This window comes from Zophobas morio, unplaced genomic scaffold (assembly GCF_036711695.1).
Source record: "Zophobas morio isolate AGI-343-1 ecotype UQ-CSIRO unplaced genomic scaffold, CSIRO_AGI_Zmor_V1 ptg000014l, whole genome shotgun sequence".
NCBI lineage: Eukaryota > Metazoa > Arthropoda > Insecta > Coleoptera > Tenebrionidae > Zophobas > Zophobas morio.
Window position 1 is genome coordinate 27,306,469 of NW_026972119.1, and position 25,778 is coordinate 27,332,246.

Sequence of the window (25,778 nt, forward strand, 5' to 3'; positions counted from 1 at the left end):
AAATTCAATAAACTGACTACATAAAATCCACGATTAAAAAAATTATTAAATTGACCAAGTACCGAGTGACTTAATGTTTTTTATGCAAAGTTAGCAAAACTGTTTGTACCCCCCAACTTAAGATCTCGCTAGTCGCTACGCCTCTGGCTGGCATTTCAGTAAAACAAATTGAGGATTTGGATTCACAAAGAGGGAGAGTTTATGCTGTAAAACAGAAACATGTTATCGGGTGATAACTTGTCCTAGTGTTTTTTTTTATATTTATATTCTTTTTATTCGCCAAAATTCTTTGCCACGCGTTCAAAAAAAAAAAAAAAATGCAAGCGTGTATGTTGGGTTGCATAAATATCGTCTTACGGCACAGATTACGGATACCAGATAGTTCACTCAGCTGTCGGCACTTTGAAGTCGGTGTCCCGAGATTTCAAGCGGTATTCACGCTACTACGCACGCTCTACCAAAATTGGTTCGCAAGCTTTGAATTTAAAAGCGCGGCGGTCAGAGAAAAATTACAGCGACGATGCAAGGGATGAGGTTCTAAGTGAAGAAAAAACGAACAAAATACTTTTTTGGTTTACACAAAATGATTTATGATTATTACAAATGCTTAACATTTCACAATTTCCTCTGAAAAGAATTGCGGACACATGCATCGGCATTAAAAAATTTTAGAGCATAAAAAACACGGACTTTCGAATATAGTGCTAACAAGAAAGTGGTGTTAAAATTTTTGCATGGTGAATAAACGTAACCTCTTTAACTATACGGCTTAAAGGGTTACCGAAAGTTAGAAGAATTGGAGGGAATAGTTAATGAAATTTGCTGCGCTTGCCTTTCTGAACTTTGTTGTTAAACAGTTGACAAATAGTTTGTCCGTAAATGACTGAAACGAGTTTAAAGGAAAAGAAGGGAAAATGTTTTACTCTCTTATTCATTTACAAAATCAGGCATTATAGACAAGATATATTTACTAAACGATACTACAATACAGTTTAATGCAGGTAGGTATTTATTTAACTAATTTTCTGATTATTTTAAAACTTTTAAAAAATCCCTTCGTAACCAAAAAACGTAGAAATTAATCCTTGTATGTTATTTATTCCCTGAATTATTACCTAAACTTTTATTCTTATATCTGCTTCATTGTAAATATTATTTTGCGTGTTAATCTGTCGAACCAGTTTCAAAGAGATTTAAAAGTGCTGAACCAATTTTAGTGTCATGCGCACGGAAAAGTTGCGGACAGTTACGCCCACAAGTGAACCATCTGGTATCCGTAATCTGTGCTTACGGAGTAATTATTTTCTGTTCGCGCCTAAATACTTTCGTGTAGGCAACACATTATACACATCATAAGCAACATATCAATCATAGTAAATACAACAAGACAAAAGGACGACAAAGACGTCGAACAACTAATAAGGGAAAAATTCAGAAATCTTGTTTACGTCAAATCATCAAAAAATGGATACTTTGTTGCAGAAACTTAGGATATTTCCGGCAATACACGCCAACTATTATTTATACATATTTTTAATTACCTTTGGTTAGTTGTAATTTTTTCACTTTTCCTTACAAGAAAAAGTTCTTTTTTATTTCAGAATATGCGGATTTTATTCATATTTACTTTATTATATACGTATTTAGCAGATTTTCATTAAAAATCAAATCGACCGAAACCGAACGTACACAAATTTAAAAAATACAAGTGTCAACGTCAGCAAACTTGATCAATTTCCAGATACAATTTTAATCCACCTCCTTCAACATACAGATGACGTCATCTCCCAAAATGATTAAATAAAATATGCACTGTGTTGATATCACTTGTAGTTTAACAAAATGTTTTTATTTACAAATGCTTGCACAACATATTTAAATCCTACATTTATGGTCACTTACACTTGGAATGGCGACATTTTACAGTAATGCCGAACTGAAAGGTCACGAGTCGCCCCTGTGTTTCATGAAAATTCACGAAGAAACAATTCAGCTCATCAAAGTACAAATTCTAAAGAATAATTCTGACCCATAAAGCATCATTTTCAATTGTGAACTTACTTATAAATCGTACTTTAAAAATAAACGAAAAAACTTTTATTTACTTACCTTTTTAAACGAAGCCTTCCAAACCTGCCCCATCCCTCCTCCACTACTTTATCGTAAAACCATCTCCTTCGCCCGTCAAAAAAATAAAAAATAACGAACTACCCGTACCTTTATTATTAGAGTGCGTCTCACTTCTTGCACCAAGTGCACTGAGCACTGCGCATGCCAACTACCAGCGACTAGTTTTTTAGCAGTTTTTCGAAACAACAGTCGAACACGTGCTTGGCTTGAGGGTAGTAAATATCCTTTCCAAACCCCCAATTCATGATCTCCTAGAAAAAATAATTCCCGTCCATTCAACCCCGCACCACGCAGCTACCATGAAGATCAACTAATTGGTTTCCCGCGAGTTTCCACATAGCAAGTTTTCCCAACAAAATGTCTACGAAATCCAAAAAGGGCCGCAACCCTGCTTCCGTCGATAGCTGGCTGGACTGCATAGGACTGTACAGGAAGAATGTAGCCTACGATGAAACGTGTCTCTTTAGGGCCGTCAGTGAACAGGTAGGTCTAACTTAAGTCAAAAATCGCGTCACGTTGGGGTAGTTGTTTGAGTGCCAGATTTACCACGAAAGAGTCCGGAAAGAGTGTATAGATTATGGCAGGAGCCACTACTTTGAGTTCTGGGAATTGCTGGAAGATGAGGAGCAGTGGTATGACCACCTCGAACTACTGGAGAAACACATGGTGATTTGTGGTAACATAGAGATCCAAATAGTTAGTCATAAATACAAGTAAGTTTGTATTATGTTAAAGAAAAGTGGTTATTTTTTTTACTGTAGTTGTGATGTTATTGTCTATGATGCCACAAATCAGAAGGCTGCAAATGTAACAAACAGGAACCAGGATAGGTCCTTGACTCTTTGTTTGATGAATGAGGACCACTATGATGTGGTGCACCAAAAGGAGCATATACAGAATGCAGGGTTCTGTCAATGTAAGTGTTTGTGGGAGTGTGCTGAAGTACCTTGATGACGTTGTTTCAGCCATTGTTTACAATATCCTCTATGAGGATGTGTTCAAAGTTCCCAAAGTACAAGATATTGTACGTGGGATGTTGTATGATAAGGAATTTGTTTCTATGTCTTTTGGTCAAGTGAATAATGCGGATGTTAAGGTGAAAGTGGAGAAGGGCGAAAAGAGTGAAGATGTTGCCCAAGCAATAAATGTCGCTCCATTTCCCTTTAAAGTAGCCAAGGCTCTAGATCCAACCATCTACAGGAACATAGAGTATGATTCTTGGACAGAAGTGAGAAGAGGTGAGTGAAACTTGTTAAATAATCACGTTGCTTTTTTGTGAAGAAAAAGTAGATTTTAACGCGTCAAATACATAAAAAAGATATTTTAACTGATTTTTAAAACTAACGTTAAATAGTAAATAATCAACTTAAATCAAATCCAAAAACGACCACCAAGTTTTTGAAAAAAAAAAAAAAAACGACAGTTTTGTCAAAAACTCGTCTAATTTCCTGAGCGTACGCTAAAGACATTTTAAATTGATCGTAAGCGTGGTAAATTTTCAATTAAAATATAATAAATATATATTTTACAGTTTTTCGTTTTAAAAGTTACTTATCCGATTTTTGCAATTTTTCAAGTTTTTGCTTTTTCAATTTTAGTTTTTCGGTTTGTCGATTTTACGATTTTCAATTTTATATTTATGCAATTATATATTTTTTTGTTTTTGAATTTTCCGATTTTCCAATTTTTCGTTCGTAGACAAACACAAAAATATTACAGGGTATCAAAACTCATTTATAGGCTGTCATTTAGTTTCTTACACTGTTACCGGTATTGTCTATATTTGTTTCAATGTATAGAAGTTGTCATAAATAAAAATTCGCAAAATCAAATTTTATCATTTTTCAAAAAAGCGGGTGTAATTTTTTGATATATGCAAAGAATTTTGAGACATCATCAGTTTTTTACAATTAAGTGAAAAACTGGTGTTCTGTAATCACTAGTTCAGTTTTTAAACTTAATTCCGAAAACCGTGGTTACTCATTTCATTTGAAGCGGTAGCGAATTAAAAAAAAAGTGATTAAAAAAAATTCGTTCGTTGCTTTGTGTTCCTAGAGCTACGTTTAGGAGACTGGTACTACGGAGACGACAATCTCATCCTAGGAACCCGCTGTATTTTCAACGAAAACGGCGAAACCTACGAATGCTACATCCAAGAAATAATCAAAGACCAAAACAAGTGTATCATCTATGTTACAAAGCTAGCAGAAAAGCGCACAGTGAACTACACGGACCTGTCGCCGGAAAACGACGCAAAGCCGTGGCCTCTGCCCTACAGGTGTTACATTGTACTACCTAAACCCCTACCCAATTAAATTTCTGCCACCCTAGATTTTCCAAAAACTTGGTTGTGACTCCGGTTCAAAGTCCCTCAACCAATAAAGCTTACAAACTCCCGAAAAAACGTAAAGACAAACGGAGAATGAAAAGCGACTCTCCGACGACCACGTCCGAGCAAGTCGACCAGGATATAGACGCTTTTATCGGCGTTCCACTGGTAAGTAAGTAGCGCAGGAGGCAGTTTTACCGTCGTTTTTTGGCTTTTTTTAAGCATATGCAAAATGGTAGCTCGGTTTCTATGGATGAAACCCCGCCTGAGACACCACTGTCGCAGCATAATCTCCTAGTTACTCCAGAAATTCCGTCGCCTATGACCAAGTTCATGTGGGAGACTCCTTGGAGTAACGCTGCTTCAGGAGTGTCTAACAAGTATGTTTGGTCTCAGCCGCCGGCGACGTCGCCCAGTACCCCCAACTTTAGTTTAAAACCAATGGTGGCGTCCGCCCCTGTCACTCCAAACGTCGTCCCGTATCATGGTGATTCACCACGTTTCAAAACTACGAAAATACCATCAATTTTATTTCTAGATTCGCAGTATCCGTATGTGGTCAATTATCACGTCGACAACAACTACAACGGGTTTTACACCTCCTGGGCCAATAACGGTGACTACAGCCCACAAAACGCTCAGTTCCCAGTGGAGCCAGAAGAAATCAAGGAAAAAGTTGAATGTTACCAAGACGCACCTGTGTATGCTGAGAGTTATGAAACTCCTCCAGCTAAAGAAAGACCAACACTGCCTTTTTTACCACCCAATACACAACCCGTGGAAGTGTTCTCGCCTGTCATCCCTATTCCACCGGGAACTCCGGTCATTTATGCCTCACCTACTGATGTTGCTGATGTGGTAATGCCTGTGGCTGCACCCTACCAAGTTTATACCCCACCAGTCGACGTGCAATACGTACCACCATCACCTTATTACTATTCACCCACTATTTCTACCACTTGGTACCCGATGGGTATCAATTCGCAAGGGTTTATTTTCCCGCCGCCCATCAACCAAAACATGCCAAGCAACTAAAACTAATCCTATTTATAGTCATTGTGTTCACCCATGTACTCAGTTAATCAAAGAAACCATTTTTTGTTGTTGTATTTTATTAGAAATTTATTTACGTTTATTGTGATCAGTTAGTATTAATTTCTTGTTGGATTTCACTGAATTGAATTTTGTTTACTTTCGTTCATAAAAATATATTCTTGTTCGCTATTGGAGATTTTTTTGCACTTAATTTGCTAAACGTGTCAAATATGGGACAGGTTAACTAAACAATTTCCGCCAAACTGGACACCGGTCACTTATACAAAATTCTTTATTTCGGTTAGTCGCTTTTATTCTATTAAATAATACAAACCGCTGGTGCCAACATAATACAAAACATTACTAACATTTTCGTATCACGTTTACTCCATTATTAATATGTTACTGAACTAAACTTTAAGATTCGTCATCGCTGCCTGCGGCCTTCCGTGGTTTCGGTCCTCCAGCTCTCTTAGCCATAATAATCTGATCTACTCTAAGAATGGTGGCGGCGGCACTCACCGCATACTTAAGCCCCCAATACTTGCACACATACAAATCTAAAATACTCTTTTCTAACGCGTCGCAAATCGTGCTTTCGGCATCGATATCAACACCGACGTTCTTCTGTCCGTTCTGGAAGGAAGCAAATTCTGCATTTCCTGAAATCATCTACACGTAATCTTACCTGATGGGCCTCCAGGATCTTCTCCAACACCGCCGTGGAGCGATGACCGCTATTATCGGCCAAAGCTTTGGGGAAGCTCTCCAACGCTGTCGCGAATTTCCTTACTGCGTACTGCTCCAAACCAGGGAGAGTGTCCGCGTATTGGGTCAACTGATGGGCTAATTCAGCTTCCGTGGCGCCTGCACCGGGCACAAATTGTCCCTTACGCGATATCCCCTTGAAAGTGTTTACACCGTCGTCGATCGCTCTTTCAATATCGTCCATGTAGTTGTCGGTTGCTCCGCGAATTACTACGGTGGAAATGCGGGATTCTTTGCCGTTCAAGCGGAATATTACGACTGGGGTGTCGCCGAGTTCTTCAACGCAAACGACGTCGCAGTAGCCGAGCTCTTGAGGCGTGGGGGCGATGAGGCGCGGCAAAACCGTGGCACCCACCTTGAAGACATTTTAAATTAAAAAAAAAAAAAAAACATCCTAGGGAACACTTACCGTTTTACTAAGTCTCCTCAAATCAAACTTAGAATTCAATCTAACCGCCATCAACCCATACTTGTGGATGTAATGCAACGCCATATCGCCAAACTTGGCCCCAGCAACAATCACCTTAGCCCCAGTGTCAGCAATAGCTTTGATCTGTATTTCCAAGAGATTCTCCTCTCCTCTACTAAAATTCATCAACTCGTCAGCCGATTTAATCAAAACAGTGCCTTTAGTTTCAGTTTGGAGAATATCAACGGCGCAACTGTATATAACAATTTTTGCGTCCTGTGCTTTGGTAACTTCTCCCTCAACGTGCCGCTTAAACACCATCCCTTGTACAACCTGCGAGCTCTGTAAACCACACCCCAATACTTTACACACGCGAACATTGTCCACATTAAACGTGGTCTCTTCCGGAAGAATAGAAATGCAAGCTTTTGTAACTAACTCAGCTAAAAAGTCTTCACTCCCGTACTGTTTGGACTGAATTGAAGTTTTAATTCCTTTAACCACTTCAGCGTGGTTGCGGTAATCTTTAATTTCATAACAAACCAAACTTGGGAGAATCTCAAGGCACTTTTCTAGAGCTTTTTCATAACCCTCTGCAATATCAGTGGGAGTCACCCCCAACCGGATCAACTCTTCTGAAGCCTCCAAAAGAGCACCCGCCAGAATTATAACAAAGTTTGTTCCGTCCCCCACTTCCGAATCTTGCATTTCGCTAGCCAGAATCATCAATTTAGCCGCGGGATGCTCGATGTCCAGTTCTCTGATAATCGTCGCGGCGTCACTGGTTACGAACTGCTTCTCGAGGTGGTTGATGACCATTTTGTTCATGCCGTTGGGGCCGTAAGCTGAACGCACGGAGTGCGCGAACTCCTTGCAAGCGCCGATATTTCGAATGACGGCCTCTTCAAGACCGGAGTAGTGCTGAAATTTTGAAATGATTAGTCACTTGGGTCGATTGCCGGCATGGTCGACTCCCACATCGACCACATGTCTCTTTTTTCGGGGTTTATAGGAATCGGGGCTTACCCTTGCGCCTTCTTTTAACATCTGGGCAAAGCCGGGGGCTTTAGGGACGTGTAGAGCCATGGTGCGGGTTTAATCAGCTTTATTTACCAAAATATTCGAATAAAATTTGCACAAAAAGCACTTCAAATGTCAGTCTCGGCTTCAATTTAGTGACAACGGAAGTGCCAACCAAACGGTGTGCGGGTTACCAAACAATTGAAATTGTGCTGTTTTTTGTAGAAATAAAGTAACGGTGGGTGAAAAACTGAAAAATAAGAATTTATTTAAGAAAAAAAGTATTTAAGCGATGTATTTGCTTTCGTACAATGTGTTCCAGGACTCGTCTGAAGAGTTAACCACGCAATTTTCATATTTGCATAATTGGCAATAAGTGTCAGATTTGCTTGAAACTGAAGGATTTGGCGGTCTGTTTTGGTAAAATATTTGTTAAAACATTCATAAATAGCGGTTTCGATGAGCATAAAATTGTGATAAAATTAATTTAATGAACAATGAAGGCACAGCGTACTCAAGAAGTGTAAAAATGTTACGGAAACCTCCGATACGCATCTCGTGATGCTTCCACCTCTTTCGTTCACCTATTTCATTTTGGCGCTTTTTCTTCACCAATCACAAGGCACCATCTACACTGTTTACTTTTCATTGGCTAATTTTAGACACCATTACTGTTCTCGTATTGGTGAATTATAAGTCATTGTGAGCATCCAACAATTTTTGAGATAATCGGAAGAACAAGAACTTAACGGAAATTTGTGCAAGGAATTTCAAAGTTTTTTAGTAATATTTTTGTTTGTCGTCGATATACTACATTCAGTGGTGAGTAACAACCTTTATTCGATATGTCTAACGCATTTGTTACCCTGATCCAACATTTCGCCACTTTTGTGTGTTTAACCTCACACCTATCCAAAAACTCTTTTTTTTCTTCAAGTTCTTCATTTAGCTTTGCAAAGTCGTGTTTTAAAGTAAATATTTTCAGAAAATGGGAGACGAAAACAGAATCCGCTCTTTCAAGAATAAAGGCAAAGACTCTGAGGTAATTCACTTGTTGAATTCCAAGAATTTAGTTGTAATTTGAGACTTATTGCAGGAGATGCGTCGCAGACGTGCAGGTCAAACTATAGAACTTAGGAAAGCCAAAAAGGAAGATCAGTTACTGAAACGGAGGAACATATCATTGCAAGAAGAAGGCTCAACCCCACTACAAGAAAATAACACTTCGCCTACTAGCATGACAGCAGAAGACATTTTGTGGGGTAAAACTTCCAGCTAAACGCTGTTTCTTTTAAACTTAATCACAATTGTTACAGGAATGATGAATCCTGACGAGAATCTACAATTTAAAGCAACTCAGGCCTGCCGTAAAATTTTAAGTCGCGAGAGGAATCCGCCTATTGACCACATGATTCGCTTGGGGGTGGTCCCACGTTGTGTCGAATTTTTAGGGAAAACTGACTGGTGAGTCGTTTTAACCATAATTCCTTTTTTAAATGAGCAAATGTCAAGAAGTATGCTGTTTAGGGTGTAAAGAATTGATTTGTATTGTCTGGTCCCATAGATGTCAATTTAATAATTTTCTTGATTTTTTTTTAATGACCAACCCGTAATTAAATAATTTCAGTCCATCTCTGCAATTTGAGGCCTGCTGGGCGCTGACCAACATAGCTTCAGGAACCTCCGAGCAAACGGCCGCCGTAGTCCAAGAAGGAGCTTTACCCAGACTACAACAACTCCTGTCGTCGTCACGGACCGACGTGGTGGAACAAGCGATCTGGGCAATCGGCAACATCGCAGGCGACGGCCCAGAGAATCGCGACTTGGTGCTAAACTACGGGATTTTACCGAACCTCTTGAACCTAATCAAACCGACCACACCGCTATCGTTGATGCGAAACATCTGCTGGGTGTTGTCAAATCTCTGCCGCAACAAAAATCCCTACCCCAATTTCGACCTAGTGAAACCAGCGTTGCCGTATTTGGCGAAGTTGTTATGTAGCGAAGACAAAGACGTGTTAGCCGACACATGTTGGGCCTTAAGCTATATGACGGATGGCAGCAACGAGAAAATCCAAGCCGTTTTGGATACGGGATTGATCGATCGTTTAGTTATGCTTCTGTACAGCGAAGAGAGCACGGTTCTCACGCCAGCGTTGAGGGCTGTGGGCAACATCGTCACGGGAAATGACCTTCAGGTTTGTAAACACCCAAAAATGTCACAGTTTTGACACAAAAATATGTAACAGACTGACATGGTGATCAACGCGGGAGCACTGGACTGCATGATCCGCCTTCTCCAATACAGTAAGCTAAATATTGTCAAGGAGGCCGCTTGGACCGTTTCGAATGTCACCGCCGGCAACAGCGAACAGATTCAGAAAGTACTGGATGCTGGAATCATGCCATTCCTTCTTAACGTCTTGCAGACAGTACTTTATCAATGTAGTTAAATGAACAAATTTGACTTTGTGGTTTCAGGGTGACTTCAAATCTCAGAAAGAGGCCGCATGGGCTGTCACTAATTTCACGAGTGGTGGTACTGCGGCCCAGTTGGGTCAGTTGGTAGAAATGGGAGCCTTGAAGCCCATGTGTAATCTATTAAATTCAAAAGACAGCAAGACCATTATTGTTGTTCTGGAAGGTCTAAATAATATTCTAGGGGCCGCTGCTAAGGTTGACCAGGCGGAAAAAGTGGCCGTTATGATTGAGGAATGTGGTGGTTTGGATGGTATTGAGGCTTTGCAGTCACATGATAACGAAAAGGTTTACGAACGGGCGTTGCACATCATTGAGAATTATTTCGCTGAGGTGGGATTTTTAACTTGGTTTGTAGGTGTTTTTATTTATTTATTTTTTGTAGGGTGAAGAGGAAGCAGTGACTGCTAGTGTTACTAATGGACAAATTCAATTTAATACTCCAAGCATGACTGACCAGACACCATTTTCTTTCTGAAGCTTCCAGAAATTCCAAGTTTATAATGATCTGTCATTCCTTACTATTGATAATTTATCTTTTTGTATTTTTATAGCATATTTTGCGTAATTTAAGTTTCAATGATCAAAATTTATTACCCAGTTTACATTTTGGCAATAAAAGTAATACACAAAAACCAGATTTGTTTTCTTTGCCTAGTGTAACTCGAACTTTTGTCGTTACAGTGTAAAAAATGATAAACCACAAAAAAATGGGATGAAGAAGTTATCATTTATTCCAAAGTGGTTGTTGACGCAGATGGCTGAGAAAATTCCAAGTACAGTTGACAGTACATCAAGGAATAATTTTAAAATTATGAAATATTTTTACATTTTAATTGTCTTTTCAAAAATGTGTCCGCCCGTGGTCTAATTTAAAAGTTTGCCGTTGTTATCACGAAATTTGTGTCTTTTTTTTAAATTATAACCTTTATGACCTACCACGCCAACAACTATTTTGAATAATACATTTTATTTTGCGATAAACCAAATGGCGAAATGTGTTCAAAATTTAATCAGAACTTGTGCGGGTCACGTTTAAGACCTTATCGCATGAAGTTTAACTTAATGGTCTATTGTTCTGGGTTTACACAAGTGTGAAACAGTTTGTGATTTTTATTTACTTTGCTTATAAAAATACGTTCTAGTATTTACAAGTAGGTACCTTAAATTTAAATTTCATCATCTTATCCAACGTTGTAACAGAAAATTTCTTCTGAATTTTCAACATAGCTTCCAAAATTTCCATCCCGCAACAATCGTACTTAAACGGAATATCATAAAATATCACATACATGGCTAATCTAGGAAAGACATCTGGTTCACAAATAGATTCGTCGCCGTTCAAATAAGCTTGCAATGGTTCCACAAGAGAGCCCTCCCAGTTTTCCAACGTATCCGTTATTTGTTGTTTTACGGAAAGTACCACTTCAGGAGAAATGAGATTACACGATAACGAAGTGGACAATATTTGAGCAAAAATTAGTTTGATCTGCCAAAGATTTGTAGAATTTGGGAGCATCTTCATGTCAGAGATGACCTAAAGAATCAATCGTCAGTTTTAAATTATCAAATCAATAAAAAAAAAATACCTTAAGAAGAAAACTAATTACAGGTACTATTATCAGTTTATCTTTCACAACTGCATCGTACGTCGCTTTGGTTAAAATCTTCCTCACCCGTAACTCTTCCGCCGTCGACTGTTCGTTGTCTACCGCCAGGAAATGATCGCAGAAGAACTTGATCGCTTGATCGTGTGTAAAAGAAACAATTGACGACGCCGGAGGGTCCCATGGTACCATCTCCGACTGGGTTAACGTTTTCGCCAACTGGCTATGATACCCGAGTTTATCTGCCAAATAACTAAGGCAACCAGCTCGTTGTTTCACCTCGATGAACCCATTCGTAGACAAAATAGTTCTGAAAGAACGCACTTTTATTTTTTTCTAGCGCACCTACAAAAACTTACGTCAAAGCATCCCAGTTTTGTCCCCTTTTGAACACCACTGGCCAGTATCTGTCATCGTCGACGGCGACCTTCTGCAAAGTCTCAAGATTGGGAATGATCCCAGGCCCCTTCACGAATGACGTTTTGCCGTCGATTTTAACGACAGTCAATGAAGCGTAACAACTTTTGCCAGAATGAACCTCCTTGGGGATGATCAAGCGTGGTTCGACCGCCAGAACGTAGAGGTGGCGGAAGGCTTGGAGGTGGTACCTGTTGTCGTTACTGTGAGTGGGGAACTTCGGGTAAAAAGCGCATATTAAAGCTGCGACGTTTTGAGGTGAATTGGACAAAGTATACCTACCACCTACCGAAACAACACAATTAGTCAATATTTCGCCTAATTCTAGACATTGTACCTCCTAAGAATAATAATCCTAGGGCCATATGCATTGCCAAGTGGGAGCCATAAGTGACCACAGCGCTACTAGCGACACCTACTCTTCGTCGAAGGAGACGCACGAGGCGCATTATATCAAGGTTACCAGTTCCGGCCATTACCTACACCAAATTTACGGTAGCTATTAAAAAAATGCGGTACACGACAAATTGTTACCATGGAAGTTGAGAGTAGAAGCACGTTGAGACACATCTCCACGGTTGGTTTACCCGCTAATTCGGCAATCGACTTAATCGTAAGATTCGTGAACATGTGGCAAAAGTGTAGCAAGGTCTGGAAGGCATCTTCGTCTGCCGAACCGGCAAACTTGAGGGCTAGAGCGAAGCAAGCCCCTGTTACGATGTTACAGTAGGCTTGGCTATAAAATGTGACTTAAGTGCTTTTATTTTTTTTTTAATCACGGCGACTTACTTCATAGCTTCGTAATCTATGTTCGAATTCGAGGTGGGTTTAATCATGCAGTAGGGTCTAATGGTGCTCGGAACTTGGCTTTCGACCCATTCCTGAGTGGGTTCGATGTCGTTCCAGAGAATTAACGCTGCAAGTGTACTCGAAAATTATACAGAATGTTCCAACGGTCTGGCGGCGGTTTACGCATTCTCCGTAACTTGGTTAAAAAGTATACTTATTGAGGGTAATATCTGATTTAAAGTTGTTTTTATGCCAATTATAATTTTGAATACGTAATCATGCGCCACCAGAATCTCGAGTAGCTTTACCTCGAGCTAAAATTCTAAACATGAGAAAATCAGGCCTGACAAAATCCAACAAATACTGCGTCTCAGGCGGTGCCATCCAATCCGCCACAGCCTTGTTTCCGGTACCCAGGTACATCAGCCCCAAGGCTATCGTCGCCCCCGGTGCCGTCACATCCAAATTCACTGACGAACCTTCGCGAATTTGGAACGAAGGCACCTTGTATTTGTCTTTTTGAGCCCCTGAAAATATAAATCTCTTCATTTAAACAACAAATTTTCGGAAAAATCACACGATTAAACCTCATTTAATTAACTCACCAGTCAGAGGCCTCCTGTTCCCCCCCACCATGTAATAGTGCAACCGATCCGAAATATTCAAATCCGACAACCCCAGCGAGCAGCTCCCCTGCTTCAACGTGACCAACCCCAGCGACAACCCCGCCGCCAACGAATACGACTCTCTGTCCACACTGTTCTCCATTTCTGGTCCCGGAGGACGCCCGATTTCCGACAATAAAACCTCGATGATGTGTCGATGCGACGTCCCCTGGTACACCAGTCCGATCCCCAGAAGTCCGGCGACTTGGACGTTCTGGTGGACGTCCAGCTCCATGGACGTCGGAGGAAGGAGAGCTTCCAGGTGTAGACTCAGCATTTTCGTCATGCTTAGGTCGCAAGTGCCTCGGAAGGCCGCTGAGAGTCCTAACAGTATCCCAATACTGGTCATTTCGTGGAGTTTCGCCAAGTAGTCGTAGGTGTTGAGGACGTTCAAGTTTTTCAAGTGGCCGTTGAGACCTAGGGCCATGAGGAAACCTGCGTGTTCCATTTGTTGTTCCATGGAGCCTTTAGGTTTGTTGAAGATGATCCAGGTGTTGTCGATGCTGTGTGCGTTGGGGGTTATTCGGAGACCGTTGGCGACGCCGTTGTGGTATAAAGGCCACAGGTTCATGTTGGAAGGGGTGTCGATGTGGTTGAGTTCGACGGTGGTGCCTTTGGGGGGCGCTTTGCCGGCGAGGCACAGCTGGGGAGTTTGGAGGGGTTCGGTGATAACGGGGGTGGATGTTCTCAGGGTGAACATGCCTCTGTAATGGTTTAAGTTTAAATTGGTTAGTCATTGTATAAAGATGGTTAAGCACATTAGTACATTCACCTCCAAAAGTACGATAACATGCCATATAAAAATTATTACCTTCCGGGCGACAAAGCCATAGTTCTTGTACATATCGCATACAAGTGCTTCTCCTGCTCCTCGATGAAATCGTGATCCGAAACATCCGGCCTTTGTACTAGCACAATGGGCACAGGTTTCGAGCTCTGTAACATCTTCCGAGCCTCCGCTACCCTCATGTCATCCGGAAAACGCAACTTAATCAACGGACTTTCGATATCCTCCATACCGTCTTGTTGTTCCCCATCTACCTGCTTGGACGTTGGAACAATCCCTTGTAATTGCGAAGTGAACATCCCGTTCTTGTCGTTACTTCCGTCTGACTTCTCGTCTTGCATTTGCTTGGCTTGTGCAGCCAAATCGTCCCTCCACAGGAGATAATATGCTTCCACTGGTAAGTCAGACGGAGGTTCGGTTCGGCACTTCCACAGAGTACTATACATGAGAAGGTAGATAGCCGGAGGTAGAGTGTCTATGTCCCTGACGGTGATATTTTTAGCAGTCATTAGTAGAACTGCTTGTTCCGCTGGAGTCCGTCCCGGAGAGACCAGTTCTTCGTCTAGGATGAGGTGCTCGCTTAGCGAAAAGTTCGGTTCTAGATATTTAATTAAGGTGGTGTTGGTGGAGTGGAGCTGTTTGAAAATGACACCGCAGATCTGTCAAAGAACACAAAAAATATATTGGTAAAACTTATGGAGCGTCAACACTACCTCGATTATATCCCTCGACCTATTATTTACGTGATTTACGAACGGATAATGACCAGTCTCCCCTCCTTGCATTAAATCGTAGATAAAGTTCATCACACTCGCTGGTTTCTTATCCACAAATGCACACTCATTCACGAATTTTCTTTCACTAGGTCCAACAATTTCCGACGACCTTATGGTACAAATGTCCGGGAAATCTTTCCAATAGTGGACCGAATACTCAACCAGACCCAAATCGCGCGACAACTTGTTCAAAAACACCCCCAATAGTTTCAAATCTTCCGATCGCAACACGTTCAACTTTAAATCCTCATACAACAAGTGCAAGCAAAAATGGACCAATTTTATCGAAGGAAACAAAATCGAATTGACGTTTATCTGCGACGTGTTCTTCACATTGGTGATTGAAGGCTTCGTTGTACCCGCCAGACGTAAGTTGTGTTTCAAACACTGTGAGATTTTTGTTTCGTGAATGGAATTGGTGAGGTAGACCCAATCGTCGTCGTTTCCTGACGTCGAGTGTTTCAGTTTTTTTGGGTTACTTAACGGAGTGACTGGACAGTCTTCATTGATACTAACACCTTGTTGTTCGTAGCCCAGAAGTTCTGTAAAAATAGTAACAAGGGTTTGTGATTTTAGTTCTGTGACAATTTTTACCCAAAAGTAACCCCTGAAAATTATTCCACTCTTGTTCCAGGTTCATGTCTTGTGCACCCAGAGCGTTCCTTGTAGCGTACCACTTCGTCAAAACCACTGAAATCACGTCCCTGCTTAGGCACTGTTTCAAGCCCACTATACAACTTTCGATTAAAGGGTGTGCAGTCAGCGGCGGCAAATTTATTCTATAGTAGGTACCATCTGAGTACCGAAGCGTAATTCGATTTTCTATGGGGTCGCGCAAACCGTTCAGTACCGCTTTTGGTAAATTATCTTGAAAAGAAAACGATGAATACGGTAAAATTCAAACAACGACAAAGTTACTTTCAATCTGGAAATTCAACTGAAGGATGTTACCACTTCTAGGTGGCACATTCGACGTCTCTGGCATCACGGGGGAGAGTAAGTGTTCGTCGAATTTCGGATCGCTGGGTTTGCAGTGCGGCAAAAGGCTGCTTCGTCTAGAAACCGCATTCAAACGACACGAAAATTTATTAAATTATAAAATACCTCGGAAACGGCGAAGTGAAGTTTGATAGATTCCTCCGAACGTACGGAGACGGTGTGTGTTGGACAAGAGTGCCACCAATGTGTAGTTTACCCACAAGGGTAAGACCAGAGTAGAGACTCACGTTTCCGTTGTGCTCCAACACAGCCAACACACGTATCGTCTACAAATAAAATAACTACTTGTTAAATGCTAAGCAACGAAACTTACCGGAACAGGAACCGCGTCTTTAGCGCTAATATGGTTCATCATCCCAAACCTAATATTGCTAGCGTCTGAAAAGTCAATTTGAACCATACACAATTGACACTTGATGGGCAAAACGTAACACAGGTACCACTGATCTGTGAAGTCGTCACACAAAAACACTTTCGAAGCAGAACTCGACGTCGTGTCGTCGCTAAAAATCGAAAATGAACAACCAAAATTTCAAAAATTGCGGTATTACTGGGTTAGGTTTGGGTCAGTCCAGAGGTGCTCTAGACATATCACCGGACTTGAGTTAAGATAAGTCATAAGTTTAGAACTGTCAAAAAATGAGCACTCTGATTGGGCGTAGTTGTTTCCTCCACACGGCACAGAGGTGTTCAAACGAGACGCCATTTGGAGCCAAGGGCTGCCAACCGAAGAAGTGGCAGGGGATTGACAACGGCTAAAATCATTTTTATGGCGATTTTATGACCCCAAGCCACTCTTATTACTCCCTTACCTGACTGTGGCCATCGAACTTTGCGACTTGGAGTGGTGGACTTGGTTGTAGAAACTGGCGACGCTTCCAGGACGACTACTAATGGGGCTTGGAACGTTCAAGTAGTTGCTGTTTTTGACACACTCCCACATTGAGTAACGGCTTTTCAGCTACAAAAAAATTACACTATGAGTGGGCAATGAGCTCATTTCGTACGACCGCGACCGTAATGATCACATTTCTTAATTATTTTACCTTATTGGATAAACTAGCAGCGGAATGAAAAGTACTGTTAATCTTCTGCACGAAATCTATTTTCTCTTGACTTGTGACCCTACGAACGTAATAAACGCTGTGCTGTCTAGTTTGAATATCATACATCAAACAAATACTTGGATCTTCGTTCGTATACACCAATTTAAAATTGTTGCTCAAAACTTGTATATGTGAACCTATATTCATGACCACAGGACACACTTCATCCAGTGGAAAAGCTAGCGAATATAAAGAGGGTTTGTTTTCGAGAGTCGAAATGTGTCCTAGACAAAAAACAGTTAAAGCTTGCGCAATTTTTTTTTTTGACACTCTCACCGTCCATTTCTTTCTCCAGAAAAATCCCGTACTTGATGTTCCATATTTTTTCAATCTGAAACGGCAACGCCGTAACAAAATCTTCTCCTTTTTGAGTAAAAACCTGGATGTTGTGCGCATCAACAATGCAAACTGACGGAACCGGCACCCCTGATGAGTCCTCCTGTTTATTGTAAACCGGAAATAGATCAGTTTCGTAGGCAGGGTGTTCGCAATAAAAAGTACACCAAATCGCGTGTTTAATGGGTAGAGACGAGGTATAGGCACAAATAGTTTTTCTTCCATTGTCTAAATTGTCACAGCTGTCTAAACCTCTCGACCAAATCACCGTGTTTCCTTTCACGTATAGCTCATCTTCCATGAAATTAAGTCGATTTTTAACGCTATTCGCTCCTACAACAATCACTCAACCACTAGTTCTTGAAAGAACTCATTCTTACCACAGGAGCTACACACATTTTCTTGCTTAGTTGAAAATCTGGAAATGTTGTCAGACGCTCGTTTATCTGTCTTGTGAGAGTGTTCGAAACTTTTGAAACTGCAGGATTTGTCGTGAACATCCTGTCTGTAGAAAGACTTGTTAAAGTTTGAGTGGAAACAATCTTTGTCGCCGTTCTTGGATCGATTGGACCAATTTTCCTTGAATTGACCAATGGGGGCTTTACGTAATAACCACCACTCGGGTTCTTTGCGTTCTTTCAGCGAAACCTTTTCCAATTTATCGAGGAGTAAATCTTCGGTTTCACCAAAGGACTTTTTAGGGACAAACTGACCTCGTCCTGGATGTTTTAATGCTTGCTGCCGTCCACTTGGAACAAATTCCTGAGCATTTTTTAAAAAAGATTCAGCAATCAATTTACCGGAAGAACTCACTTCAATTTCCTATTTTAATAAACTCTTATTAATTAATAATTTTTCAGATGACGTCATCATCTTTCTGAAGGGGATAAATACGTACGTACATTTTACATCATTGTTTAGTATTTATTAAATCAATGCTTACATTTTGCCAAAATTTCAAAGACATTCGTTACGGTTTTACAAAATATGTATGTAACTTGAATTTTTAAAAATATATTTCCTGTATTAATATTGTAATGAAATTTCGAAGTACGCCACTGAACACCCATAATTTTTACTGAGAAATCTGACATCTATAATTATATTAAATTGTTTTATACACTGAAATGAGACTGTGACTGTGGGTGTACAAATTCCAAGCAGAAAGCCCCAAAAACTAAAGCAAGTACTAACCTGTGGATCTGAGGCAGCAATCATTATTTCTACTTTGTCATCCAGATTTGCTACAATTTCAATAATTAATTTCGTAACACCAACTCACATTCAAGATTACAGCGGTTTTACACTTTTGTTAAAACTTTTTCCGTTTCAATCGACGGTATTTTTTATAACCTCAACAATCAACAATCACGCAATGCTACCAATAGTAACTCGAAAAAAATTTAGTACCAAACAGCGCATTGCGGTTCGAGAGATCGGCACAGAGATGAAGTTTAAAAACATTTTTTTTAAATACCGTTTCTGGTTACAAAATTAAGCAAAAAATTGGTTTGCTTAAAAATATGAGAAATAATTAAAAATTGGGTTGTGAGTGGCTTTTGGCAGCCCTGAATCCCCTAGAATAACTGACATTTAGTGTTCAGTTTGGCGCCAAATGTTGTCAAATATTATTTTCTTCGTTTTGTTTTGAGAAAAATAAATAGTGCTTTATCCGTTTCTACGTTTATCCCGTTAGCAGTTTTTAAAGAGTAATATGAAGTGTACTATCCCGGAAATATCTTGGCACAATCGAGAACCAGTTCTAAGTGTTCACATACAACCTCTTTCAGAAAAATTTTATAGGTTAGCAACTGGGGGCGCCGACTGTCATGTTCTGGTGAGACTAATGAATTACCGTTGTTTGGACACCCACTAACTTGTGTTACACAGATTTGGCAATTAGCAATAAATGAGAATGGAGCCGTGAAAATGGAAGCTTTATCGGACTTGACCAGACATCAGAGAGCTGTAAATTCGGTTCGGTGGTCACCTAGTGGACAGCACCTTGCTACAGCGGACGATGATGCAAACATCATCATTTGGCAGCTTAAAACAGATAATATTCCGTTATTGGAAGGTGAAACCAGTGATAAAGAAACATGGATTGTTTACAAAGTAAGATTAAGTTGCGTTTCAAGAAAACACAGTAGGCGACCGTTTTGTCTTTAATTTTATATAAAAAAAAGGGACATTTTTGATGTGGGCATTAAATGTTTGAAATTAAATAACATGAGTGTCTTTTGTTGAACATCACAATTCACAAAATAAGCCCAAGGGGGCGCCACTTGCAATGGAATTTTAAAAAATGTATTTTTATAGGTAATGAGAGGTCACAAAGAAGATATTTATGACTTGTGTTGGTCACCAAGTGGTCTGAAACTACTATCAGGTTCAATAGACAATACTGCCATCATCTGGGACTTCACTAGGGGTAATAATGACAACATTTTATCAGACCATAAAGGTTTTGTGCAGGTATTATTAGTTTATTTGCCAATATTGTACACCCCTAAAACACAAATTTTAATATGCAGGGTGTTGCATGGGACCCCAAAGGCCACTACCTAGCTACCATCAGCACTGATCGCGTCTGCCGAGTATTTGAGTCATCTGGAAAACAAGTAAAATGTAGAATACAAAGGGGGTGCTTACCGGTGCCTCAAGACCATTATCTTCACAACAAAGACGTTAAGTTTTTCCACGACGACACATTCAAGTCGTTTTTCAGACGATTGCACTTTTCCCCTGACGGAACGCTGCTAGCGGTGCCTTCAGCACGAATTGAGATTGAAGACTGCAAGAAAATTTTAAACGCAACTCTTATTTTTGCCGTCGAATCGTGGTCACAGTAAGTTCACAGTTTTGTACCAACGCAAATGATAATTGTCCATTTTAGACCTATCGCTATGCTACCATCTGGGAGTCAGTGTAGTACGGTGGTACGTTTTTGTCCCATTTTATTCGAATTGCACGTAAATGGTCCAGATCCGGCTGTTTCTCTTCCGTTTCGTATGATCGTTGCGGTCGGAACCGATCACGACGTTATTTTGTATGATACGCAACAAATTCAGCCTTTTGCCTACTTTAAGGATATCCACTATACAAGATTGACTGATTTGACCTGGTCCGAAGACGGTCTTTTATTGGTTGCGTCGTCAACTGATGGATATTGTGCTTTAATTACTTTTGAACCAAATGAATTGGGTGTTCAGTATGTTAAGGAGGAAAGTGAAGTTGAAGAGAGTGTTTTGGATGTGAGCGGGTGCGAGGAGCTGGAGAAGGACGAGAACGTGGATTTTGTTAAGCCAAAAAGGTTGAATTTGTTGGAACAGTGGGCGGTGAAGACGCCGAAAAAGAAGAGTGCGAGTACTAGTAGTAACAATGAGATTGAAGATGACAACGTTAAGAGAAAACGTGAAGATGAACCTGGTAAAAGTGCAGTTGCCTGTAAAAGAATCAAACCTATTCGAGTTGAAGATAAGAAAATTGAGAAGGAAGCTTCAAGCTCAACACATAAGCAGGAGGTCGTTTGTAAGAGAATCAAACCAATCCGTGTAGAAGACAAGAAAATTAATAACGAAATTATGTTGAGTAAAAAAGAAAATCCTTCCCCTAGAGGTAGTCCGCTATTAAATTTTTTGAAACGAGTGTCAAAGGAGAAGAATGACTCCAAGAACACAACAGTTGACGTTTCCGCTGACATGATTGATTTAACTGTAGATGAAAATGAAGCCAGAGATGCATGGAAATGCGAAACAGATGACGTAAAAGAACAAAAAATTACAGTGGTCAATGATGACGAATATACAGAAGATTTCAGTTTGCATTTAGAAAACACTAACAGTCAGATAAGTCCAGAAAGCAAAAATGAACAAGATTCTTCTGACAGTAAAAACGATGAAGCAGACAAAAATCACAGTCATGACCTAGAAGACACCGAAGTGAGTATTCATGGAGGCGCGGTTAACATTACAGATGTAAAGGAAAACGTAAAGGAAAAAGAACGTGAAGAAAAATCAAACAAAGTAGATGAGACTGAATCTCAAACAAAAGACAAACAAGAAAATTGTGTTCAAATCAAAGACAATGATATTAATGTTCCACAAAATACTAATGAAACCATGCTCAAGAAAACTGTTGAAATAGAAAAAGTGCCGCAAGTGTTAACGAACACAGTAGATAAAACCAGTGTTCCAAAAAAGCGAGTTCCACTAATAACGCTGTCAAGTCCAAAACATAAGAAAAAATTATCCTGATTTGTTAGTTGTTATATCATGTTTATAGTTTGACTTAAAAATTTCATTTATTATTTATCTTACACTTTCAATAAAAAGTATTATTTTTATGTAAATTGTTTATTGTGATGTTACAGTTTGTAAAAAAAACACGCAGCACATCAGTGCTTTTCAAAATACTTCTTTTTCTCCACTGGATTTGGTATTATCTGTAATAAAAACACGTAATGAAGTTCTTTTCAAACGTGAGGCAATTTCAGCTTATTGAAATAATAATACAATAAAATAAGGGTTTTCTTCGCCCTTAAAATGTCTTACTGTATCTTGTCCAGGTTTCCATCCAGCTGGACACACTTCACCATGCTGATCAGTATACTGGAAGGCTTGAACCAGTCTTAAAGTCTCATCTACACTTCTGCCTACTGGTAGATCATTCATAGTGATCTGTCTAAGTACACCTTTAGGATCAATAATAAATAAACCTCTGCATTAAAAAACAAATTGATTAAAATATAAACCTGTAATATTCCCCAAGCAAACCTCAAAGTATGTCCCAAGTCCTCCAAAAACACACCATATGCCTTAGATATGCTATGATTTAAATCTGAAAGGAGAGGAATCTGGACTTTCCCGAGCCCCCCTTCCTTCCTGGGTGTGTTAATCCAAGCAAGATGTGTAAAATGAGAATCAACAGAACAAGCAACAACTTCAGTGTTAACATTGCGAAACTCCTGGATGCGATCACTGAATGCTAGAATTTCCGTCGGGCATACAAAAGTGCTAAAAACAAAAATACAAACTCTCATCACCGCATTCAGCCCAACTTACAAATCCAAAGGATAAAAAAAGAACACCAAATATTTCCCCAAAAAGTCCGTTGACTTCAACTGAACGAATTCCCCGTTCACTACGGCCGTGCTCTCCCAAAACGGAGCCGGTTTTGAAACTTGAAACCCGAAAATAAGTTCCAGTTTTTCAATGTTTTGCATACTTACTGACAGCTTGTGTCCATTGTAATTTGTGCTCAGCTTTTTGTGGATTCACGCCGAGGGGGTACACGGAGCCACTTCCAAAAGTTTGGCATGATTCTTCTTCGAGAGCAGCCGCGAAATACACACAACTTATAAACAGATGAATCAAAAATAGTAAATTACGCATTTTGAGGTTATGTTGTTGGACGTGGCGGAAGTTATGTAAATCTGAAGATCGATTTGAGAAGTGTTTACATGAAAGCTGATAAGGGATCGTAATCTTCTGATTTATGGCGGAAAAGCGCTTAACGTATTATCAACATAAAAAAAGTACCGGCTACTGATATGACGTCACACGAAAGCGAAGTTGTTGACAGTTGTTGACATGGAAACTTAAGGAGAGGCAAAATTTAAGATCGGTTAGTTTAGTTCTAGATGTCGCTAGAAGTGGTAAATTTACCAGAGTCGGTTTTTACAATAAATCAATTTTTACCATCTCATTAATAAATATTTTTTTCTAATATATAGTCTTTGCCATTTCTATTGAAACACCACTTGTTAATCGTAAATTTGGCAACGTTCATATTCAGACAATTTTCTAACTAAAAGTCGTTATTAATCAAGCAAAAGCTGTTACCAATTGCTAAATTTTAACCAAAATCAACAGGTGGTGTTACAATAGAAATGGCAAAGACAATAAGTGCAGAAAATTATTTGTAATAAAATATTTCCAAGGATGCCGTTTAAAAGTGGCTTTTAAACACATTTTCTGTTTTTGGTCAAAACCAATAACTATTGTCCAAAACGAAAATCGGAACTAGGTATCGATTAGGTTAAAAAATGTAACGCAATTTACGGTGCCTGGCCTATACATCTCGTGCGAATGAGCCTTAATCCCCGGTTGCCGTTATTGTTGACTTGTTTCCCTGGAGACAACCACAACAAACATCGCCATCTGGTTTGTGTGGACATAGTGACCGGTGCGGACTTTTAAAAATATTTAAATTAATTATTTTGGTGGGAACTTAGAACTCGACGAGATGGACTTGCTTTTGGATAAATTACAAAATAACTCGGAAAACGAAGACGACGACTACGGAAGTTACTGTAAGTTTTTTCTCTTACACACTTATCGATTTAACAACTGTTTCCACTAAAAAAAAATCAGTTCTGCAGCCCGCATCGTCACCTTACAACATTGCGGAAAAAGTTCAGCAGGCCAATATTGATTTGTTCAGTAACACCTTAACCACCATGGAGAAGACTTCTCGAGTTACGTTTAAAGAAGAATTAACTTCTTACGAACCCGAGCTTTTTTTAACAGACGACGACGTCAACAGTCTTGAGAGTGACCCCCCCGAGACGACAGAACTCGTAGAAAACTCGCAAATCCTGGAATACAAAAGCTCAAATGTAATTAATTTAAATATTTTTGACATCAGCGAGGAAGAGGAGGAAGTCGAAGACGTGATCGACGAAATAGTAACCGAAGAATGTGAAGTAGAAGACCTCGACAATAATTCTTTCCACGATCAACTCGACGAGTCCGAAGAATCAAGAAACGACAACGTCACGGTGCGAATTTCCTCCGGAGGCAGCGAAACCAAATCCAGCGTCAGAAAGAAGAAAGTCAGAAAAAGATCTCCTTTACCGAAGTCGTCAAAAATCAGCCACATCCCAGTGGAATGCAAGAACCACTGCATCGAGCGCCTAGACTTCGACATGTCCATGTCGATCAAAAAATTAGAAATCCGCGAAAAACCAGTAAAGTGCCCTTTACTAAAGCTCCAGACAAGAAAATGCTGCGACGAAAACAAAGCAAGAAACCCCACAAACTTACCCTGTTACAACGGTTTCCGATCTGAGTACGGTTTGAGTTCCGCTGAGCTCGAAAGGCGCGAACGTCGCAGACAAATCATTAAAATGAAAGAACAAAAACGACAACAGTTACTAAAAGAATACAAAAACCGAAAGAATCAGCAAAACGAAGAGGTGTTTTGTCAGTGGCTGAAAGACGTGGCGAGGAGAAAAGCCCAGAAGCAGAAAATCAATACAAATAATAGTGCGAAGCAGTGTTTCAGTCCTAACGTGATTAGCTTCCCGGTCTGCGAAAAAATGGGCGAAAGACCCAGAACTGCTAGCGAATTCGTTCCGCGCCAGAATATAAAGAGAACTAGAAGACCGCACACTTCCTCGGCTTGCGTTTTCATCGAAGTCCCGCAAAAGCTACTAGAACGTGGAATCAATATCGGGGATTTGTTGGTTAACAATTCCAGTTTTGCGGCGAAGAAGATGCACATTGTGACGGTGTCTTCGTAAGCTTTTAATCTTTTTCTTCCAGTTTTTATAGCAATCTGTAGGGTATTTTTGAACTTAAAAATGTTATTATTTTAACGATGTGTTGTCATTGTGTGTTATTGTAATAAAAATGCTCTAAGTTTGAGTCGTTACAAGCTGTCATCGGTGGCTTATCGTTTGTCTTATAAAAAAAGGGACATCTAAAATATATATTTTCATATATTTTTCGATTTAGTGATTTTTTTAATTTGAAATATTTCAGTTTTTCAAATTTCAACTTTTAGATTTTTCGATTGTGGTTTATTTCCATTTTCCAATTTTTCGATTTTTCGACTTCTCGATGATTGGATTTCTCGATATTTCAGTTTCCGAATTTTTCGATGTTTTGATTTCTTGGTTTTTAGATTTTTCGATACTTTAATTTTTCTTTTTTTTTTTGAAAATTCTAGATTTTTCTATTTCTCGATCTTTCAGTTCTTCAATATTTTTATTTTTCGATCTTTCGATTTTTTTTCGACTTTACGTTTTTAGATTTTTCAATTTTTAATTTTCAATTTTTCGATTTTTCAGTTTTGGAATTTTTCAATTTCAGTCAATTTTAGATTTTCTTGACACCTCGGTAA

The 25,778-nt window shown here is 39.7% G+C and overlaps 7 protein-coding genes across 9 annotated transcripts; 4 read left to right on the top strand and 3 right to left on the bottom strand.

Annotated features, from left to right (window-relative positions):
- The first annotated feature begins 2,315 nt into the window (after positions 1-2,315).
- On the top strand, positions 2,316-5,683 carry LOC135128741 (putative bifunctional UDP-N-acetylglucosamine transferase and deubiquitinase ALG13). Its single transcript, XM_064055801.1, has 8 exons — positions 2,316-2,613; positions 2,656-2,843; positions 2,892-3,046; positions 3,096-3,368; positions 4,186-4,408; positions 4,462-4,627; positions 4,682-4,946; positions 4,998-5,683. Exons 1-8 carry the CDS (start codon positions 2,488-2,490, stop codon positions 5,492-5,494), a joined length of 1,893 nt encoding a protein of 630 aa, XP_063911871.1. The 5' UTR covers positions 2,316-2,487; the 3' UTR covers positions 5,495-5,683.
- An 85-nt stretch (positions 5,684-5,768) lies between these two features.
- Positions 5,769-7,862, bottom strand: Cct8 (Chaperonin containing TCP1 subunit 8). The gene is made up of 4 exons (XM_064055802.1): positions 7,698-7,862; positions 6,672-7,592; positions 6,183-6,617; positions 5,769-6,130 (listed from the first exon to the last, which is right to left on the bottom strand). Exons 1-4 carry the CDS (start codon positions 7,755-7,757, stop codon positions 5,912-5,914), a joined length of 1,635 nt encoding a protein of 544 aa, XP_063911872.1. The 5' UTR covers positions 7,758-7,862; the 3' UTR covers positions 5,769-5,911.
- Positions 7,863-8,022: 160 nt separating this feature from the next.
- Positions 8,023-10,804, top strand: Pen (Pendulin). The gene is made up of 8 exons (XM_064055803.1): positions 8,023-8,513; positions 8,677-8,733; positions 8,788-8,953; positions 9,008-9,155; positions 9,319-9,889; positions 9,941-10,123; positions 10,173-10,502; positions 10,555-10,804. Exons 2-8 carry the CDS (start codon positions 8,680-8,682, stop codon positions 10,645-10,647), a joined length of 1,545 nt encoding a protein of 514 aa, XP_063911873.1. The 5' UTR covers positions 8,023-8,513; positions 8,677-8,679; the 3' UTR covers positions 10,648-10,804.
- Positions 10,805-11,267: 463 nt separating this feature from the next.
- On the bottom strand, positions 11,268-19,138 carry LOC135128739 (anaphase-promoting complex subunit 1). 3 transcript variants are annotated; one of them, XM_064055798.1, is made up of 21 exons: positions 18,946-19,137; positions 18,846-18,895; positions 18,032-18,413; positions 17,592-17,984; positions 17,256-17,539; positions 17,022-17,170; positions 16,761-16,964; positions 16,523-16,712; positions 16,315-16,475; positions 16,129-16,265; positions 15,805-16,077; positions 15,148-15,752; positions 14,459-15,093; positions 13,588-14,351; positions 13,291-13,509; positions 12,983-13,109; positions 12,728-12,929; positions 12,531-12,672; positions 12,136-12,478; positions 11,759-12,086; positions 11,268-11,706 (listed from the first exon to the last, which is right to left on the bottom strand). In XM_064055798.1, exons 2-21 carry the CDS (start codon positions 18,867-18,869, stop codon positions 11,311-11,313), a joined length of 5,958 nt encoding a protein of 1,985 aa, XP_063911868.1. In that variant the 5' UTR covers positions 18,870-18,895; positions 18,946-19,137; the 3' UTR covers positions 11,268-11,310. The 3 variants fall into 3 exon arrangements, with proteins under 3 accessions (XP_063911868.1, XP_063911869.1, XP_063911867.1); XM_064055799.1 differs by having other exon boundaries at positions 13,291-13,497; positions 18,846-19,138; XM_064055797.1 differs by having other exon boundaries at positions 18,846-19,137.
- Positions 19,139-19,255: 117 nt separating this feature from the next.
- Positions 19,256-21,996, top strand: LOC135128740 (chromatin assembly factor 1 subunit B-like). Its single transcript, XM_064055800.1, has 5 exons — positions 19,256-19,488; positions 19,542-19,766; positions 19,971-20,126; positions 20,186-20,499; positions 20,548-21,996. The coding sequence occupies exons 1-5, from the start codon at positions 19,366-19,368 to the stop codon at positions 21,905-21,907; spliced, it is 2,178 nt and encodes a 725-aa protein (XP_063911870.1). The 5' UTR covers positions 19,256-19,365; the 3' UTR covers positions 21,908-21,996.
- LOC135128744 (peroxiredoxin-4) lies at positions 21,988-23,245 on the bottom strand. The gene is made up of 5 exons (XM_064055804.1): positions 22,882-23,245; positions 22,715-22,832; positions 22,427-22,666; positions 22,205-22,370; positions 21,988-22,095 (listed from the first exon to the last, which is right to left on the bottom strand). Exons 1-5 carry the CDS (start codon positions 23,042-23,044, stop codon positions 22,048-22,050), a joined length of 735 nt encoding a protein of 244 aa, XP_063911874.1. The 5' UTR covers positions 23,045-23,245; the 3' UTR covers positions 21,988-22,047.
- A 361-nt stretch (positions 23,246-23,606) lies between these two features.
- Positions 23,607-25,209, top strand: LOC135129083 (uncharacterized). The gene is made up of 2 exons (XM_064056165.1): positions 23,607-23,964; positions 24,026-25,209. Exons 1-2 carry the CDS (start codon positions 23,898-23,900, stop codon positions 25,174-25,176), a joined length of 1,218 nt encoding a protein of 405 aa, XP_063912235.1. The 5' UTR covers positions 23,607-23,897; the 3' UTR covers positions 25,177-25,209.
- The last annotated feature ends 569 nt before the right edge of the window (positions 25,210-25,778 follow it).